Source organism: Pavona decussata, unplaced genomic scaffold (genome assembly GCF_977016875.1).
Source record: "Pavona decussata unplaced genomic scaffold, jaPavDecu1.1 SCAFFOLD_602, whole genome shotgun sequence".
Lineage (NCBI taxonomy): Eukaryota > Metazoa > Cnidaria > Anthozoa > Scleractinia > Agariciidae > Pavona > Pavona decussata.
In genome coordinates this window covers 5,174,388-5,190,193 of record NW_028145860.1, presented here as the reverse complement: position 1 = coordinate 5,190,193, position 15,806 = coordinate 5,174,388, and the positions used below count along the sequence as shown (strand labels likewise).

The following is a 15,806-nucleotide window of genomic DNA, read 5'->3' as shown; positions in this document are numbered from 1 at the left end:
ATAGGTTTTGTAACTGATGCAAAAACTAACTTCACTAAAATGTTGGTGCATTGATGTGCCTTCGGAAAGGTTTTAGGAGTTAGTAAATTCACATTTGTTTATTCACTCGTGAGTAACTGTGTATCTCACAACGACGTCACGGATATTAGAGCGAGTTATTGGTATTTCCAAAGCCTCAGTTGATTTTTATCACTTTCGTTACTCATTTCCTACAACTACAACATCGTGTCCGCAGACGTATACAAAGTAACGTTATAGTTGAGACTGTATTGCCACCGTTTACGTAGATCGTTTTCTTTTCTTTTTTTTTTTCTTTTTATTTTTTTGCGTTTTAATCAGTAAAATTTGAACCCAGAACTCGTCCTTTATGTGAAGTCTGTCGCTCGTCATTCATGGATAACTGGTGAGGTATTTTTTAGTGATTTTACAACACTTTCTCTCCGATATCCTTTCCCTGCGATAATCGCGGATCTCCTAATCAAATATGTTGTGATCCTAAGGTTCAGCCTGTAAAGAAACGTCTAGTTTATATGTTTCCTTTCCGGTTTGTAGAGAGGAGGCAGGAAGGAAATAAGCTCCGTCCGCAAGAAAGCAAATATGAGTTTGTGGTAAATAAAATACACGAAAAGTGTGACTATTAATGTAAGCTACTGAGCAGTACGTTTCTGTGGTGCTGTTTATTATGCTGTACGGCAAGGTGCTTCTAACCTTTTAGGTCTTTGGATGACTGATCCAAATTGTGGCCAGATTATTGAAAGCCTCTGAGCAGTACTTTCCTGTGGTACTGTTTATTATGCTGTACAAGGTGGTTCTAACTTTTGAGTCTGTGGATGAAATCCTTGAGTGTGACCATTCATAGCCCTTTTCTTATTAATTATTCAGTCGTGGCCCCATCGACAGAAAAATGCTACACTTCTGTCACGGTAACCAGCCAAACCTGGAAAACAAGCTACAGTGGTGTTGGTACCCACTTCAGGAATGTGGGATTGCCCACATTAAAAATACCGGGCTTCATCTTCGTGCACCATAAAAATTCAAAGTAGAGCTTGGTTCGATGACCAGTTGCTATTGGGAGATTTTAAAGAGGCAGACTGTGTCAGCAATTATTAATTCCACTTGGGAAAACGAAACGTTGCACCACGCATAACAGGTGGGCCTGTTGCAGTGTTAAGATCGCGGTGTGGGAAGGGGAGAGGGGGAGGGGGGGGGGGGGACAAAGGAAAGATAATGTGCAATTGAAGAACAGAGGCTTACAGCCCACCCTCCCCATGCCGTCATTTTGTCCTGTATTCCTATTTCCTTTCGCCAAATTGATCTTAGCATTACATCTTTTTGTTCGTTTCCAACAAATGAACTTTGCAACATGATAGAGCACGGCCGGAAAACGCGCTTCCTAGGATGCAGCTAGCCTGTATACAGACACCCTCGTTTTCAGGAGAAGAGAGACCCTGGAAACGAGGTTGGTTTACAGGCTGGGACGGAAGGAAAATGAAAAACGTTTTCGCATTCATCGAGAACAATGGCTACTAAAAACTAGAAATTAGATGTAACTAGCCGGATGCTTGGGTTAAACGAGGATAAAGGTAAAGCCACCTCCAGATCATCTCTGACCAGGTTTTGTAGTAGGAAATTACTGTTAGCATCAACCTTGTTTATTAAGAAGTTTGAGTAATGAAAGGATGTTTCTTATTGCGGCACATTTCCGGCATCACACGCCAACACATGTACAAACGCATACCTTTTCTTCTAACCTACAACTGGAGTGACAGATGTATATGTTGTGCTTTACTGACGTGCTCCCGTATCGCAAAGCATTGTGGCATAATCAATGCAAAATTGCCAAGCGCAGGGGAGGGATCAGAGTACCTGAATTGCAACTAAAACAGGACATTCACGGGTACATCTCCAACTCAGTCCGTCTTAGAGAAAGTCCTTGAAGTACGAGATTAGATTCAGAGAGCAACCTCTCCCTAGCTTATTCTCTGTTAGAAGTAGATTTGGAGTGATGGCGAGAGCTCTCGCCTCCCCGCAAGGTGGCTCGGGGAAGACTCAGGCTCAAATTCCGGGCTCTAGCGAACAAATAATAAACGCGAGGGGACTGGAGCGAGAGAACGCCCAGTCTCTCCCAGTTTTTCTTTTTTTTTCCTCCCACTCCCATCCCTTATTATTCGCACGCGTCTCAATTAACTTCCCGCCGCTCACCACTGTCTGAACGCCTACAACACATTAGAGTTAGACATTCACTGTGTTCTTGTTGTTGAACTCTCAGTCAAAACTAAAAGGAGTTTCCGTTTTTAAGACACATATTTCGTTGCTTTTTGTCCATGTGTCCACAGTGAAAAGGTCTAAAACGTTGATTATTGTCTTGAATGAAAACGCATCCAGAGTAGACTGAAACAATTAGTGAAACTTTACGGAAAGCGGAAGGTTTCGAAAACGCGGACGTCATTCCACTGTTTATTTGTCGCATGGGTAGATAGAGCGTTTTGTTTTTTGTCATGAGAAAACGCTGCGAAATCGTCAGAGAGTATTGAACTTCTATAAAACATGGATGGCGTTTATCCGGGGTCTTGATATTTAGAGCAGAGTCCAAAGCGTGAAAACTATGGTGTGGACGCGAAGCTTTTGATGCGTGATCGCTAAAACGAGAACGGAACGTTCAGTTCGAAAACGCATTAGTGTACTCCTGATGTAGACCGAGCTTAATTTAGCAACACTTGAAAATTACTATGGGAAATGAATGATACAGAGAAACAGTGTGAAAACCACCTGCGGCAGGTACACTTGTCTACCTAAAATTGAATTCTGACCTGATTAGAGGAAAACCTTGCAGGTTTTCGTTGTTTTGCACAAGGAAGGCTCTTTATCGGCCTTAGAGAGCTTCAAGCTTTTTACAAGCAAAGATAGTTCCATTAACCCATAGAAAAATAATTTTATACATGCAAATTCGTTGCACCATGCCTGAATCAACTGATTGCTTAGTCATAATAAGTTTGTGTAGTAACCCCTATGGACTGTACTGTCGTCAATTCGTGACCTCAAATAGAAATAATTTGAAAAAATGACGCGCGCAATGACGTTAATATGAAAGAAACCTTGGTAACAATCAAAGACAGACGACAGACCAAATCTGCTATCATAAGCAGAGCCTATGAAGCGATATACTGTTGTTGGTAAAGATCTAGCTTTCAATTGCGCTGTAAGGTAGGTATCGAATCTTCTTTATTTGTCGTCCATCAACCTGATTTTAAATGTAAAATTTTTAAACTTTTTTTTAACACCAATTTATTTTCTCTGATTAAACCGCATGTTGAACAGAAATAAGTAATATGCAGGTTTTTAACTGTTTTGTCTCCTCCGCTAATTTCACCTGAAGTTAAAGCTGGTGGTGGCATAACGTCTCAAGCTTTATACTGTATACCATTTTAACAGTAGCCAAGCCCTTAAAAAAAAAAAATCCCTCTCCGACATGGTGTCCCTTAAGGTGTATGTAATTCAGTCTCAGAAATGCCCGGCAAGACCAGCCAATTCGTAACCGGAAAGTATCAATTTGAAAGATAAGATTTATTCCTGTCCTTCGAATTTCTTCAAAATAGCGCATACTATTATCGAAGTGATTATTTTTCAAGATTTTGCAGCATCATTCCTTCAAAATGACGCATTCGATTTACAGACTGGCTCGTTTAACCGGCCAGTTCTGACAAATTAAAAACTCTCTTAGTCCACCGCAACTCGAAAGGAGGCTGGTGTTAGCTGTCTCAAGAGGTTAGTCAGTAGACCTAACACTTAAAATCCTTTTCCCTGCCAAGTCGATATTGCAAAAATCTACCTTTGTCTTGGTACAGACCAGAAAGCTTTTAAAAATCTTCCGCAAAATGGCAGAAGTCTATTTGCTTTCACAGATCAATATGCTTAACAGAACCGGTTTAAGATTAAAATTTTTGGCGAAAATCTTTAACAAATTTCACATCAAAACAACTTGTAAACCGCAGAACCATTTGGGTACTTATATACGTATCTACAGAGCTTACTGTATATATGATACACAGAGCATACACTTTTTGAGCATCCTAGGAAAAGTGACTGTGGCGGTTTTAAAATTTGCTGTGTTTAAAAACACAAAAAGTGCAACAGGTTTTGTAAGTGGTTCAAATAATGACTCCACTAAAATGTTGCTGTACTGATGTGCCTTCGGAAAGGTTTTGAGGAGTTAATAAATTCAAATTTGTTTATTCAGTTTTGACTTAACTCGTAAGTAACTGTGTATCTCACAACGACGTCACGGATATTAGAGCGAGTCATTGGTATTTCCAAAGCCTCAGCTGAATTTTATCACTTTCGTCACTCGTTTCCTACAACTGCAACATCGTGTCCGCAGACGTATATACAAAGTAACGTTATAGTTGAGACTGTATTGCCACCGTTTACGTAGATAATTTTTTTTGGCGTATTAACCCGGAACTCGTCCTTTGAGTGAAGTCTGTCGCTCGTCGTTCATGGACAACTGGTGAGGTATTCTTTAGCGATGTTACAACACTTTCTCTCGGATATCTTTTCCTTGCGAGAATCGCGGATCTCCTGATCAAATATGTTGTGATCCTAAGGTTCAGCCTGTAAAGAAACGTCTAGTTTATAAGTTTCCTTTCCGGTTTGTAGAGAGGAGGCAGGAAGGAAATAATCGCCGTCTGCAAGAAAGCAAATATGAGTTTGTTGGTGAATAAAATACACGAAAAGTGTGACTATTAATATAAGTGACTGAGCAGTACTTTCCTGCGGTGCTGTTTATTATATTGTACAAGGTGATTCTAACTTTTAAGCTTTTTAGATGAAATGCTAAACTGTGACCATTATTGAAAGCTACTGATAAGTACTTTCCTGTGGTGCTGTTTATTATGCTGTACAAGGTGGTTCCAACTCTTGAGTCTGTGGATGAAATCCTAAAGTGTGTCCATTCAAGTGAAAGCTACTGAGAAGTACTTCCCTGTGGTGCTGTTTATTATGCTGCACAAGGTGGTTCCAACTCTTAAGTCTGCGGATGAAATCCTAAAGTGTGTCCATTCAAGTGAAAGCTATTGAGCAGTACTTTCCTGTGGTGCTGTTTATTATGCTGCACAAGGTGGTACTAACTCTTGAGTCTGTGGATGAAATCCTAAAGTGTGTCCATTCAAGTAAAAGCTACTGAGCAGTACTTTCCTGTGGTGCAGTTTTTTATGCTGTACAGGATGGTTCTAGCTTTCGAATCTGTGAATGACATCTTTAAGTGTAACCATTCAAATGAAAGCTACTGAGCAGAACGTTTCTGGGTGTTCGCTGTTATGCTGTACTGAGGTGGCTGTACTTTTTTTCCACAGTTTGTGGATAAAAGGCGATCATCCAGTTGAAGTTCTTATTCAGCAATACGCCTATAAAAGTCATGTTTTTTGTCTTTAAAATTGATTATCAAGCAGTAGATTTTTACACGGATTCGTCAAGATTGCAATTTGGCAATCTTCATGATGGTAAAGTTCATCAACTCGACCGAGTTAAGCTGAAGCAAAGTAAGCCGGGTGAACGAGCTCTCTTGGCGTCTTTAAAAATTCCAGATTTGAATTGCCTGCCTTCTTTGCAGCGACTAACTTAAATGAGGCATATTATAAGATTTAAACCGATTACCTTTCCTATTATGACGGATGATTCTTAGCTTTATATCGCGAAAATGGCCCCTGTTTTCTCTTGTTTTCACCGCCGGAACCCGGATTATGACCAAACTAGGAAATGACTTTCTCTACGGGATGTTATTCGCGACTGAAAAAGGACGGCCTTAATTAAAGAAAATCAGGTGGTGTTTGATCGGTTATTTTTATTTGAAAAGGAGTTTAAAGTTTGCCGGTTCATTTTTAGCTTGAAAAAGAGATAAGATTTAGAATAGCTATTGGTATGATGGTATGAAACATCATCTATTTTTGTACGAATGGGAAGATAAAGGACTTGAAAAAATTGCCCCGATCTTCTGCAAGTCTCACAGACTACTGTGAGACTCATTGCATGATCCACGCCGTGTTGACGAGTTTCGATAAGCGGGAAGCAGCTGTACACAGCTTCCCTCTCACAATGTATTGTTTTTTGAAAGTGGACGTGCAGTAGTTAGTGCTCCGTTTCTTGACCGCACTGGGGAAGAAATGGCACTTTTAAAATGAACAAGAAAAGGAGGTTAGTTTATAAAGAACTGTGGTGCTGCGTCGGTGGGGAGTAGAAACGAGTGTTCGGTTTTATCAACAGGGTTGGTAAGTTGGTCCTGTAATAAGTGCTGTCCTTTCGAGTGTCAGCTCTTCATGAGAGCGAATCGATTCGCTCTGACGAAGTGCTGACACTCAAAACAACAGCACTTGAATCTCTTTCTGACGGCGGCCAAATTACGATATCAACTCTGTTGCATGATAAAACCAAACACTCTTTTAAAATCAGTTTCGCCCATAATACTGTAAGTCGATTTTCTACCTGTCAGACGAAGACAGCGAAATGAGTGAACAGAAACATTTGTACTCAATTTTTACTTGCTTCTGTCATTTATCTCGTTGTTCATTGATTTCAATGGAGTCGACAAATATTAAGGAGGAAAATTTATAAAGAAGTGAAGGTGGTGGACTAAAATGATCGCTCGTTGGTCGTAATAACGAAGGTAATTGTTGGATGAACGGGGTTTTGAGATAAGAAAATTAGTCTGGCCAAAATGAAAAAGTGCCGGTCTGAACAAGATGGTCCGGCGTAAGGCGCGCGCTTCCACTATTCAGTCTTAGTTTAGCAAGGACATGTGCTCTTGTTTTAGTCCGTGCATGGTTTCGCCTAAACTCATTACCATGAACATTGAAGTCCAGACAACAAACCACATTACAATGATAAAACGATTTTTAACGCGCCTTCTGTCAAGTGAACGACCAGGAAACTTTCGTTGAATTTTTTGATAACGGCTGAAATGTCATATTTTGCTTGAACAGAATCGGGTGATACCGGTGGCCAAACACGGATTCCTCATCTTCTCTGTGCATTTGAAATTTTCGACGTTGTAGAACTGAATGCGACCTGTGTGTGGTCCCTTTGCAGTATATATAGAGGTGCACAGTATGTGATATTACAATCACTATGCCATTTCGTAAGTTACAGTATTCTCGAATGTTTCCAAGACGTAAGCCGAAGATGTTGTATACTGCAGTTAGTTAATAGGGTATAACGTCAGGCCGTGATTACCTTACGCTCCAAATGGTTTGGAGACACGAGTCACCATTTCTGTAACAACAAGTCTTGATCTCTCACAGCACTTGAACCGTCAGTGAACTCCCTGGTGGCGTGCGTTTCTCGAAAGCGGTCCCGAAAGCATTTTGGCCCGGAAAAGCTATTTTACAGACACAATGTTCATTGTCAGAAATTCTATTTTAAACAATTTTGAAAACTAAACTGAACGTTGAAAACTTTACACTGGGTTGGAGAAACACATGGGGTCTGTTTATACGAAGAACTACCACCAATCAGTGAGGGCGTAGACCACTTGGAGAGAGCACAAAACGTGATTGCAGTTGAAAGGAGAAATTTGAGCAGCTATTTTTTTCCCTTACCAACGGCCCCATCTTCTTTACCTTAACTTTTTACATCACCCACACAGCCGACAATGTGCGGACCTTTATGTGCGCATGGTTGCATTGAACGGATAAAGTTCATCGAATAAATCTAGGTGGCTTATCACCAACTATCAGAATGACTGAGAATGATGTATTATTCTAGAAAGTGACACAGGCCTGAGACTCAGAAAAAAGAAATCCGAGTGCTGCTATCAGGAGTCGAACCTCAGACCTTCCGATTACTAGTTCGGATGCTCTACCACTGAGCTACAGGAGACTCGTGGGTCATTAAGCAAGGTTCATGCAGGATATTCGTCCTATGAACCTAGTTTAATGGCCTTAGCTCCCACGAGTCTCCCGTAATTCTCATTCATCCACCAGGCTGGAAATATACCATCACATTTATTTCATATCAGAATGACATTTTTGAGATAACACTAAAAATTGTTATACCAAGGAAAACCAGCGATACTGACCATCCCATACATGGCTAAATGTTCAATCAATCTAGTTGTCAAAATACGCTCAAAAAGAATTGGAAATTGAGATTTACTGGTACGTTTTACATTTTGTTCAACATATTGACACAGGTGGTCTTAACTCTAGAGTCTGTGCAGTACTTTCCTGTGGTGCTATTTATTATGATGTACAAGGTGGTTCTAACTTTTGAGGCTGTGGATGAAATCCTAAGGTGTGACCATTCAAATGAAAGCTACTGGGCTGTACTTTCCTGTGGTACTGTTTTTTATGCTGTACAAGGTGGTTCTTACTTTTGAGTCTGTGGATGAAATCCTAAGGTGTGACCACTCAAATGAAAGCTACTGAGCAGTACGTTCCTTTGGTGGTGTTTATTAATAAATAAAATCCTCAAGTGTGACATTTCGCGGAAAAGTTTCATTTTGGGGCTTGATGGTGCTATAGGCCGCTAACTCACGATGACAAAGCGGTTTTAGAAACCACGTGAATTACCGAATATTGTTTGGTCACCTTAAAACGAAAGGTCCTTTAATAAAGTGAACCTTACAGACGCCTTTCCTGTGCAAAAAATGTAAATTCGAATCGCATGCCTCATACAGTCATCGGCTGTTTCTCACGTCTGTCAAGAGACGAAGCTACTTCACTGAGGGTTTACTGCGTAATTAGTAACACGGGAGCGATGTAAAGCTGTGTATTGACCTCTGTGACTCACTAAATGGTTCTGTGGTTTTGTTGGGGCGAAATAGTTCAAATTTTGTTTCATTTCAGTTTATCGAGCAGATACTGACAGAGGGTACCAAATCCACTTCGTGACATAGAAAGAAGCCAAAGATTTACTACTTTTTAAAAAAATATGTGCAAGAAAGTCAAACTTCATTGTACCGCTTAGTATGATCCTGCAGTGAACAGTGCGTTGTGGGTTTCTTTCGGATTTTTAAGAGAAAAAGGAATTTTTTGCGCATCAATTAATTGTTAGTACCTGGTTCCATTCGTGCGTGTCTTTGACGTCATACGACGTCACTGTAGATAATTCAAAGGCATACATATGCAAAGAAGTCACTGAGCGTTCCATTTAATAATTTGATCACAAAAAAGAGATGAAAAAATTGTCATTTTGATCCCTCTTTTGTTAAATTTGTAAAGTTTAGAAATTTCAGGCACTTTATATAGCTATTGTTTGCAAGCGTTTAAAGGTTGTGATCTTTTTTGTTTGCGAGAACGTCATGGTACGAAGACTAAATTTAAATTTTATGTGCAAAGATTAAGGGAATGATTTTTAAACAGGCCAATTAGCAGATGGTTGGTTGATAAGTTGAGCCAACGTCAAACGAAGCATAAAGCACTCGACAAATTTCTCACACTCAAACACAATTCTGCAAACAGGAAATGTTTTGCTGCCACCTGTCTTAGACAGAACTCTAGACTTTTCATTGAAATTCAGTTTAATTCAGTTCCGCAAACATCAGTTAATTCGTCGTTAAAACGGTCGTTCTACTCCAAAAGGAAACATTTTAGGCTTCTCTGAGGTAAGCCAGTCTTGCTTTTTACACTGACTCATATTCAATGTATGTGTTCAGTTCACGCAAGCTTGTAGGTAAATTGCTTCTTTATCGGTAATGGCCAATACGTAGTTTGCTTTGTTTTGTTATATGCTGACGATCAAAGGTCTTGTACCGCGAATGTTCCTTTATTCGTGGGTAGTTTCCTTAGTTCGCAGTTCAGGGAGCCAAAGGTTTTTAGAAAATAGCGTTGAAGTTATAGTGCACAAACGTCATCGATTGAATAGATCTAATGAGTCAGAACCGCTCACCGCGCCGTCGAAACCTGGGGGAGGGGATTAAAGTAAGGGGGCGGAAAAATAACATCTACTATAAATTGTGATGAGTGAAACAAAACATTTCAACAGCAGTGCTGAATAACAGCTTGCGATTTGCAATATCGCGGCTAAGGCAACGACTTCAATGATCAGCCCAACCACATTGCAGCGACTTCTGAAAGTCAGCGTTGAAACTTTATAGGAGTATCCGAGTAACTTACAAGCTTCGTTGTTATGTTGTTGTTTTGTTAATTATCAATTCGGTGTTGATTACTTGAACATAATTTTTACTTGACTCTTTTTCCTGTTTACGGCCGATTGATCTGTTTGTATTCTCCCTGAAATCTCCAATTTTTGTTTAGTTTCCGGGGGAGGCAGTCAAGCGGAAGTGAGGTCACGCAAACGTCTCGATTGGTTGTTGTATCACGTGGCCACATAAAATAATGGCGGACATTATGCTGCTAGCGATCGACTTTACGAAGAAGAGTATGCCATGAAGAAAATGGCCTGGAGGAGATCGTACGATTTTACTCCGCGAGTGGAAGAAAGTGAATTCGATTCATCGGATGAGAGTGACTCTGAAGGGGGAACCGAAACGCTAAAGTTATACCACCGAAGGAAATCGACAGTAACTGCTGTTAGATCCAGGGTAAGGTTTTACTCGCTTTTTGCTGCTGCAAATATTTATAAACCGGCGAAAAATGCACAGAATATTTTCGAGTTAAGAGCCATGCTAGCCTTTTTCAGTCCTAAGAAAACCCTCTGGAGTTATTGTCACGTTTTGTTCTCGCGACTTTTTAGCGCTAGAATTATTAATTTAGAGTTTTGTTCTGTTTACAAAACACAACCAGTTTGCCATATAGTCGTTCGATGTAAACTATGTGCAAGCCCTTTAGGTACACTGACCACGCGCTTTTGAACTTATTGTGGGCTTAGGAATTCCTTCAAACTTACGTCAAAGGCAAATATTTGTTCCTTCATGTTCATGGCGGACAAAATCTCATTTAAAGCAAAATTTTCCGAGTTATTTATTTTTGGTATAATTCCCATGTGTGTATATAGTGACTTCTCCCCCGTTACACGCATAAATATTAAATCGCATGTTACTTTGTTTTAAGCTTTATAAAATATCTTTGAAAATGGTTTTTTAGCGAACTTTCTCTATCAAAACCTCCTCTACACCTCGCGATTTTTCGCATGAAAAATGGCATGTATGCACACCCCAATGAATTTACTGGGCAGGAGTTAAGCTTAATATTAAATCTGCTTCTTTTGCATTCATACAGCTGTATGCTTTAGTGCTATAACTTTGAGGGTTTTATTCATCGGCGGCAAATCGCCATGATCGTTCTATTTGTATTGATTTTATTGGGTGATTTTAAGTGGGATATGCATTACGCTGTCCCTGCTTTTCGGGTAATAAAGTTGTGTCGGTTTAAAATTTCTCCGCTAAGAGAATTTTTGATTAGCGAACCGCTAGCTAGTTTGGTTTTAAATTGTACACCTGTGAACTCTTGGGGTGATTTTTCTTTGAATAACTGCTGCAATTCTTGTGGTTTTGCGTCACGGCTGATTGAATTTTTCTAAATTATCATATCCACAAAGAGCAGCGAAAAATTCGGGTTGTTTTATAATGCCAACAGACGTTTGATTTAGTCGGCATTTTTATTTTAGTCACTGCATGTTTTGAATAACAGCCGTCAAACGGTTTCTTTAGAATTATTTGCTTTTCAATCATTGCTTCTGACACTGCTAAATTGCATATTTAATTCTCTGAGCGATGAACGAAGATCGCACCGCTTGACCTTAAGAATTGTTCGGCTTAAATCTTGATGGCAGATTTTGCAAAGGAAAAGGTCTATAATATTAATATTCGTTTTCTGTTGAACTTATTTTAATTTTTGTTGTTGCTTAATTTCATATGGAATTTTTTCGTGCGGTAATTATCCGTCTGGTACATTTAACACATATACAACATGTGTGTCAATTTCAGAGCTGTATAAAAGAGGGATTTTTATTGAAACAGACTGGGTCATTTCAGGTGAGTAATAATATCTTGGAATAGGTCTAAATTTAAGATAATCGAGCTATATATATCACAGGTACAATATATTATATTTATGAGATTGTATATTAAAATGTACATAGAAAATTATCCTGGCTTGAAATTTTATTTTCTGTTTTCATGGAGCAAAGAAAGCCAATGATTTATTTAAATATCAATCGCAGTGGTCATTTCAATTTTGTGAAGAAACGTTTGATTTGTCAAGTGGCGGTGAAAAGTGTAATTTTAATTATCAGCCGTGAGCAAAAAAATTGAAACTGTATTGGAAAAAAGAAAATATTTTACAAATAATATTATCTGCCTAGTATGCTTTTTCTCCCATTTTCTCCTGTCTTAGTTAATAATTTATGCCTTCTTCCAAATCTGGATTTAAATCCCAATTAGGGACGTTTCTTAAAATTTTGCAGTAAGGAGCAAAGTTTGAACATTTTAATCCCCTATAGAACTGTTATTTGCCATTTATTCTTAGCCTATCAGTATGTTATCTGTAAAACCAACTCTATTCATTGTCTGAAAGCATTGAATATTTTTGTTAAAATTTTTGACAGGGAAAGAATCTCTTGTTTATTCCCACCTATATCATTGACCACAAACATTATTTTCCTCTTGTTTCAGTGGCTTTCTGAAATTTATATGCTTATATATATGCGAAGAGAGAAAATCACTTGTTTGTAATTACTAGACACTGCTATTCATAATTTATAGCTCCCAGCCTGTCCACTCATTTGGCCTCAGGATGGCTGGTTATTTGATTATTTAATAACTGAACTGTGTGTAATGCATATGTCATCATGTACAAGAACAGTGTATGCCAGGATAACGACATCTGTAATACTGATAAACCATGAACAAAACTACAAAAATTAGAAACACTTATAATTATTTAATTCACTGATTTACCATCAAACTAAAAATAGAAAATAAGGAAACAGGTCTTAAGGATGAAAGGCAAACAGTGTATAATGCAAACAAAACTAACACAGGATCAGAGATCTACAAAATAATTGGCAACTAAAAAAGGCTAAAATTAGTGGACATGGAAAGCAAATGCTGAAATTTCTTACCAACTTCATTCTCCTGTGTACTGGTATCAGGGATGAAAGAAATACCATCTAATTATATCTTCGCAATGCAACATTACTATACTCGTACAAGCTTATTTGTCGGTAGATCAAAGTGAACAAAAAAGGGGTGTATCTCCTAAGCTATAGAAGTTGGCATGGTGACATAACAAGAAGTAAACTAAGAACACTAAGAATACTTCTCTGAGATGCGAAAGATTATTAAATAAAAGGAATTTATTCTTGATGTGCACACGCACTTCAAACGGACAGAAACTTTCCAATACAGGCTATATCAAAGGCGAAGCCTCAAGACTTCTCAGAACATAATCTTCAAAACGAACATTTGAAGAAAACATTACTCTATTCAAACAGAGATTAGGCTACAGAGGTTATTTCGATAACCTTATAGATAAAACTCTTTTAGAAGTCAATTTCCGCGAAAGAATGCGGGCACTACAAAACAAACAAAAAACGCGCAAAAACATTTTGCGTTTGCTACGGAATATCGCCCCTCTGTACCTAACCTAAAACAATTCAGATGAGTAAATGGCACTTGATAGAAAATCAGCGTCTGCTAAGAGTGATCTACAAAGACCCTTCCCTACTTTCGTACAGAGAAGGGAGATCTTTGAAAGGCGTACTCGTAAGAGCAAATTAGCTTTGACGGTCATATTCTTCCTATCTCGACCAATAGGAGCCGTGTTTGGCCTGTTTTCATTATTTTACCAAACAAGCTCTTCCATGTCAGAATTCATCTTTCCCGCTATTTTGAATCTTGTTGAGTAAAAACAACAGCCGCTGACCACGAAAATCTATTTTCTCACTTTAACTTTAATTAAGTTCGACTTCAATTAGGTTCGACGTCTGAATCAACTGTCGAACTTAATTATTTGGGTCGACCTTAATAGGTATTAGGTTCGGCTCATGTAAAGTTCGACGTACGAACCGGGCCTTAGAATGGTCAATCCATGAATCAGGGCACTTAACGTCTCCTTGGGGGGGACTCCCTGGTTCTCCATCTTGCTATTTGTGCCAGTTTCTGGATAGGTCATTTCAAGATACAGTATGTCATCTGCTTGACTGACTGCATCCCTTGCTGTCCAAAGTGGCATGTCCTGTAGCTAATCTCACCTGTGAAAAAATTATTTCTTCCAACGAACCCAAAACATGTTGGTCAAATGTTCCACTCTGTCCTAATTAATTTTGTTAACTTGTACTTTTTCTAGCCTTTGAAAATTTTGCCAGAGGAGAACATCAGATAGCTACCTGCAGTTTACCATCAGAGTTGTGGTTCAAATAAATAAAACTTTTATGCTTTTTTCCAATCATTATTTGGTGTTTATTTCTTTTCTAACCTCCAGAGATGGAAAAGAAGATATTTCAAACTAAGAGAAGGCAACAAGTTATATTATGCAAAATCAAATGAGGTAAGGAAGTTGTAAAACTACATCTACAGGTCTGTATTTTTGAAAACAAATTGCTGACCAACCTCATTCCCAGGGTCTCTCCTCTTTACGTCCCAGGGAGGGAGGGAGGAGAGACCCTGGTTGGGGCTGGTCACGTGTCTCCCAGAGTAAAATTAGACCCAGGGAGGGGTCCTTCACTTGCTATTTTCTGTCAAGATTTGTTGTGCACTCCGAAACAAGGCTTCCACCTTGCTGCGCGAAGCTAACGCAAAACTAATTCAACTGGCTAGGTTTTTCAGTAGTCTTCATTTTGCGAGTATTGTAACAATCTGAAAGCTTAACAAGTCCGTTGTACTCTAGAAAATTAATGATTTTTCCTCTTCGCCGTCACTGTGTAATGACACAATTTTAATAGTGGACGAGCAGCGCCTTCCTTTTCAATTCATGAAGTTGTAATCGTGGTTTATTCTTTGAATGCACTGATGAAAGATCAGATCTGAAGAACTAAGGAAAGAAACTTGAAAGGAATCGGGCCAATTTCTAACTGTTCTGAATGGTCATTCTGCAGCAACTATGCTGCTAACAGAGCGTTTCTTTCTGGCAAATGTTTTAGCGGATAAGCGCAGTCATTCGGGTATCTGGTATTTAGCGTGGTTGGTTTGTCCCCTTTTCTCTCGGGGATGTAAACAAAGCAATGATCAGGCGCGTAGCTAAGGTTTCGATAGGGGTGTTCGTTGAGCCCCAAATCTTGCTGAGAGCCAGAGGCGCTCTTACTAGGGGGCTCCGGGGGCATGCTCCCCCGGAAATTTTTGACAATCTAGGTTCCCAGAAACCTCATTTCCTGCATTTTGAGACCCATTTTAGGCAAATCACAACTTTGTTTTACAGCAGCTTCTTAAGCTATATACATCATTTCGACGGCATAATTGTTTCTACTTAAACAAGAAAGTTCAATGTACATTCCACGCCCTGTCGACGTCAAGTTCTTATAGCTATTCGATCTGCTGATAGTCATACACCAAGCTGGTAAACTGCATCATTCTCTGATGTAGGCCTTCGAACAAATTGACTATCTCGTCAAGATTGACAGGCATATCATATTTGATATGCATTAGAGCCAGGGCGGACAGCCTACTCTCTCCCAATCGTACACCTCATGTAGTTGTTTAACCTCCACATTGCGCTTATGGAACGTTCACATTCACAAGTGAATGTTCTCAGGTGAACTTGTACGTAATTGCACGTGAAACTCAACAAGGCTTGAACTATAAAGTTTGAAGTGAATCGCATTCAGAGAACAAAACGTATCGCAAAGCATGCTTTTCTATGGCTTTTTCGGGTGGATGCGGTTTTACCGCAAAAAATGAAACGTCATTAAAATTAATC

At 39.2% G+C, this 15,806-nt stretch overlaps 1 protein-coding gene across 3 annotated transcripts in view; it reads left to right on the top strand.

The window, feature by feature from the left end:
* The first annotated feature begins 3,189 nt into the window (after window positions 1-3,189).
* The window catches only part of LOC146449595 (diacylglycerol kinase delta-like), a 52,921-nt gene continuing 40,304 nt past the window's right edge, over window positions 3,190-15,806 (top strand). The window contains exons 1-4 of one of the 3 annotated variants that reach the window (XM_085101190.1): window positions 3,190-3,204; window positions 10,248-10,534; window positions 11,879-11,926; window positions 14,376-14,441. In XM_085101190.1, the coding sequence (XP_084957316.1) occupies window positions 10,379-10,534; window positions 11,879-11,926; window positions 14,376-14,441 (270 nt within the window). In that variant the 5' untranslated portion in view covers window positions 3,190-3,204; window positions 10,248-10,378. Of the gene's footprint in view, window positions 3,205-6,089; window positions 6,190-9,421; window positions 9,596-10,247; window positions 10,535-11,878; window positions 11,927-14,375; window positions 14,442-15,806 lie in introns of those variants that run through there. The other 2 variants (XM_085101189.1, XM_085101188.1) reach the window with 2 other exon arrangements.